Below are 5,000 nucleotides of genomic sequence, written 5' to 3' on the forward strand. Positions count from 1 at the left end.
TTCTTTATTTAGTCTTTTGAATCTTTCTCTCTCTCTCTCTCTCTCTCTCTCTCTCTCCAGGTTGTAAGCATGTTAAAGGTATTCTGCTGTTCGGGCCCCCTGGCTGCGGTAAGACACTGATGGCACGTCAGATTGGAAAGATGCTGAACGCCAGAGAGCCCAAGGTGGTCAACGGCCCTGAGATCCTCAACAAATATGTAGGAGAGTCAGAGGCCAACATCAGGAAACTGTTTGCTGATGCAGAGGATGAGCAGAAAAGGGTGAGTGTGCAGAGCCAGTCGAGCCAGTCGAGCCAGTCGAGCCAGTCGAGTCAGTCGAGAGTCGAGTCGAGTCAGTCGAGAGTCGAGTCGAGCCAGTCGAGAGTCGAGTCGAGCCAGTCGAGAGTCGAGTCGAGCCAGTCGAGAGTCGAGTCGAGCCAGTCGAGAGTCGAGTCGAGCCAGTCGAGAGTCGAGTCGAGCCAGTCGAGAGACGTTGGAGGTAAGGGCGGCGATGTCGTAGTCCGACCGGGCGTCTTACAGACCGAATCTCTCCTCACCTCCTAATGAGATCTTTGTTCTGTGTGAGGCCACGCCCGAGCCCCCCGAGCTCCACACGCTCGCCGCAGGTCCGCGTCTGTGTGATACGTTAATCACCAAACGTCACCTCTGCTAAAGACCTACCTACGTTTTCGCGCTCGCTTAGACTTACACACGCGTGTGGTGGAGTTTCCCGGTCATGTAGATATGCTCGTTCATCGCTTTATGGTAATTGAAGTTAGTATTAGTGCTGACGTATTCACGGTGCTGACTTTTTGTTAATCCCGAATCGAAGCCCCAGAATGCAGTGCGGCTATACAACGCCATGAACATGGTTGGTTTTTAAGTTAGCGGATTATGAGATGTAAAGCTGATGTGTTTGAGCAGAGTGGAGACGAAAGAGCTGGACCGATCGAAGCATTATTGCAACGCGGCATCGGCGTCTGTTTAAAGACTGCTAGATAGACGACTTTTATTTATTTATTTTTTAAATCATATTTTCTTCTTATTTATTTTTTCTTCAGCTGGGAGCCAACAGTGGCCTACACATCATCATTTTTGACGAGATCGATGCCATTTGCAAGCAGCGAGGCAGCATGGCGGGCAGCACCGGCGTCCACGACACCGTCGTCAACCAGCTGCTGTCTAAAATCGACGGCGTGGAGCAGCTCAACAACATCCTGGTTATAGGTGAGCACTAACAGTCTGATTCCAGAAGATCGGGATCTACGGTTCGGATCTTCTTCGTTTACAATCTCCCCGAACGTGTCTGTTTCAGGCATGACTAATCGACCCGACCTGATCGACGAAGCTCTGCTCAGACCTGGAAGACTGGAGGTCAAGATGGAGATCGGTGAGATCTGAGATCCGACGCCTCTCGGGACGGGGCGGTAACGTCGTATTTAATTTGATCCGCTTTCATTTCGATGTTAGTCAGAAACAAAAAAAAAGTTGGATTACAGAATTATTGGCACCCTCTTGAGAAAGGGATGGGGGGGGGGTAAGGTCAGAGATGCTTGTAAAGGTTCTTAGATGCTCCTTCAATGTAGAATAGTTCAACTTTATATTTCAATTACAGTATTTCCCGCACCATAAAGCGCACCGTTTATAAAGCGCAGTCTCAATTACGGGGTCTATTTCTGTACTTAACCCGTACATAAGGCGCACAGTGTTATAAGGCGCATGCTAAAACATACGAAAAAACGTAACGGAAGCAAAACAGCGAGTTTACAGTTTTATGAACTTTAGTCTACTATTTAACAACACACACATTATTCTTTAATCAATCTTCTCCCACAAATCCATCAAAGTCCTCATCTACTGTGTCTTCTTAACTCCTTCCACTTCCAAACCATAGATACATTGGTGTTGAATTCTTTCACAGCTCTATTCCCATTTACAACCGTGTAACTAATAGCCTGTGGTTTGTATTGTGCCTCGTAAGCGTCTGATTTTTATTGGTTTATGGCAAACCAACTTAAGGTGCATTTACCGCCACCTACTGGACTGGAGTGTGGAGCGCATAATGGTTAGGAAGAAACAAATGTTGTTTTGCAACATACCGGTAGTTATACTGTACCTACCGGAGGTGTGGTGAAGGTAAGCGTACGTACTGTATGTATTATGTAATGTCCTCTGATTGGTTTATCGCCGCCAGCGTACGTAGTGTATGTATTACGTCCCTGTGTCAGCGGGAAATGGTCCGACAGTCAATCGAGCGGAGCGCTTACTAAAGTCGCACAACATTTTTACAGATTTTTGGAACTCGGTGCACACATAAGGCGCACCGGATTATTATTTGAGAAAATTTAAGGCTCTTAGGTGTGCCTTATAGTGCGGAAAACACTGTAGTTTTTTAATCGACAGACCGTTTCACAAGCATTTTCCTGACAATCCACCGTGTTTCATCCTCCACACTCGTATACGGTCAAATGGATACCGAGGATAATTTAAGGTGTCAGGAATTTTACTGTGTTTTACAGAGAAAAGACTACTTACACCTACAACCACCACCTCCTAACCATCCTTCTCATCAATATACAATTATCTGATGGTAGAAAGGACATTATTCATAATAACACTCTCTGGTGTTTATAACAGTTTATAATCACACCCTCCAGTGTCACCCAAATGAGGACGAGGTTCACTTTTGAGTCTGATTCCTCTCAAGGGAGTTTTTCCTCACCACAGTCACCTCAGATACCTCAGGTCATCAAAAGTCATCAGTATCTCTCTTCTCCCCTCTCTGCTTCTTCTTTTTCTTCTTCTTCCTTTCCTCTTCTGCTTGTGGTCTTCAGGTCTGCCGGATGAGACCGGTCGTGTCCAGATCCTGAACATTCACACAGCTAAAATGCGGCAGTCCCACATGCTGGGGGCCGACGTGGACATTAAGGAGCTGGCTGTCGGGACCAAGAACTACAGCGGGGCGGAGTTAGAGGGACTCGTACGAGCGGCACAGTCTACTGCCATGAACCGTCACATCAAGGTGTGAACATCATCATCTTCATCATCATCATCACACTGATCATGTCCTCTTCCTGTCTCGGTTTCTAATTGGTCAGGAGGTGTTGATTCATTTTCTTTAACAGCATCTGTGACTCACAGTATTTTGCTGTTGTTTCTATAGCAACAGCGTATCGGTGCAGAGGTAAAGCTGTAAATATTTTTCCGACATCTTCAGGACAGACGAGTTCATGCTTAATTTTGTTTCATCTTATTTACATTGAAAAAGAGCCTCGCAGAGGCAGGGAGACTCTCAGAGGCAGGGAGACTCTCAGAGGCAGGGAGACTCTCAGAGGCAGGGAGACTCACAGAGGCAGGGAGACTCACGGAGATGGAGAAAGAGACGGACAGAGAGAGACTCAGAGACGTACAGAGAGAGAGAGATGGAGAGAGACGGACCGAGAGAGAGACACACAGAGAGACGGACCGAGAGAGAGACACACAGAGAGACGGACAGAGAGAGAGAGACTCAGAGAGACCTACAGAGAGAGAGACTCAGAGAGACCTACAGAGAGAGAGAGACACAGAGAGATGGAGATGGAGAGAGAGACAGACAGAGAGAGAGAGAGAGACGGAGATGGAGAGAGTGTTTATAGCTGCTATAAGCTTGTTCTACAGACATCCCATAAGATGTAACTGCAAACAGATAAAAATTACGATCAACAAATTCAAATCTTTGGCCAGATTTTCTCAGCAGTGTAAAAAGGAGTCAAACTAATGAATCAACTCCTGCACAGTTACATCATAATGCTGCTTCATCACACCATCCTTCTGATTGATTATTTTTCTATAACTGCATGACCTGAAGACTTTTATTCCCGATATAGTAAAGAATAAAATATATTCTTATATGTATATAAAAATCTAAACATTTAAGCAACTTCTACATCTCAGTTTTTATTGGTTTGTTAGCAGCGTGTACTATTTTATTCTGGCTAAATATTACTGTGGTTTATATTCAGAGTCTGTAATAAAACTGGAACAGGATGTTTATTAATCAGGTCACGTGCCTCTGCGTAAGGCTTTAAAGACCCAGAGTGTTTTCATTGACATGCTTTAGGGTGTTCACGCTTTACTCAGAGCTCTGATTCATGTTGTGTAGTTCTAGGACACCTCAGAGCTTCTGCGCTTGTTATAAATGACATGTGACTCTTTATTAATGATGTAAATATTAATGTATTTAAATCTAAAGTCAAACACCAGTAATGGAGAACTTCTGAAGATGCTGAGGCTGATCTTAAGGTTTCATGTATTCTGTGTGTCTGTGTCTCTCTCTGTGTGTCTCTCTCTGTGTGTCTCTCTCTGTGTGTCTCTCTCTGTGTGTCTCTCTCTGTGTGTCTCTCTCTGTGTGTCTCTCTCTGTGTGTGTCTCTCTGTGTGTGTCTCTCTCTGTGTGTGTCTCTCTCTGTGTGTCTGTGTATCTCTGTGTGTCTCTCTTTGTGTGTCTCTCTCTTTGTGTGTGTGTGCCTCTGTGTGTCTGTGTATCTGTGTGTGTGTCTGTGTATCTGTGTGTGTGTCTGTATCTGTGTGTGTGTCTGTATCTGTGTGTGTGTCTGTATCTGTGTGTGTGTCTGTATCTGTGTGTGTGTCTGTGTATCTGTGTGTGTGTCTGTGTATCTGTGTGTGTGTCTGTATCTGTGTGTGTGTCTGTATCTGTGTGTGTGTCTGTATCTGTGTGTGTGTCTGTATCTGTGTGTGTGTCTGTATCTGTGTGTGTGTCTGTATCTGTGTGTGTGTCTGTATCTGTGTGTGTGTCTGTGTATCTGTGTGTGTGTCTGTGTATCTGTGTGTGTGTCTGTGTATCTGTGTGTGTGTCTGTGTATCTGTGTGTGTGTCTGTGTATCTGTGTGTGTGTCTGTGTATCTGTGTGTGTGTCTGTGTATCTGTGTGTGTGTCTGTGTATCTGTGTGTGTGTCTGTATCTGTGTGTGTGTCTGTATCTGTGTGTGTGTGTGTGTCTCTCTGTGTGTGTGTGTGTGTCGTGT

At 45.2% G+C, this 5,000-nt stretch overlaps 1 protein-coding gene across 1 annotated transcript in view; it reads left to right on the forward strand.

Moving 5' to 3' along the window:
- The window catches only part of nsfb (N-ethylmaleimide-sensitive factor b), a 41,489-nt gene that overhangs the window by 10,885 nt on the left and 25,604 nt on the right, over positions 1-5,000 (forward strand). Inside the window, exons 9-12 of the mRNA XM_027165295.2 lie at positions 61-260; positions 1,040-1,205; positions 1,294-1,368; positions 2,813-3,000. Coding sequence (XP_027021096.1) covers positions 61-260; positions 1,040-1,205; positions 1,294-1,368; positions 2,813-3,000 — 629 coding nt within the window. The remainder of the gene's footprint in view (positions 1-60; positions 261-1,039; positions 1,206-1,293; positions 1,369-2,812; positions 3,001-5,000) is intronic.

This window comes from Tachysurus fulvidraco, chromosome 8, assembly GCF_022655615.1.
Source record: "Tachysurus fulvidraco isolate hzauxx_2018 chromosome 8, HZAU_PFXX_2.0, whole genome shotgun sequence".
NCBI classification, from domain to species: Eukaryota; Metazoa; Chordata; class Actinopteri; order Siluriformes; family Bagridae; genus Tachysurus; species Tachysurus fulvidraco.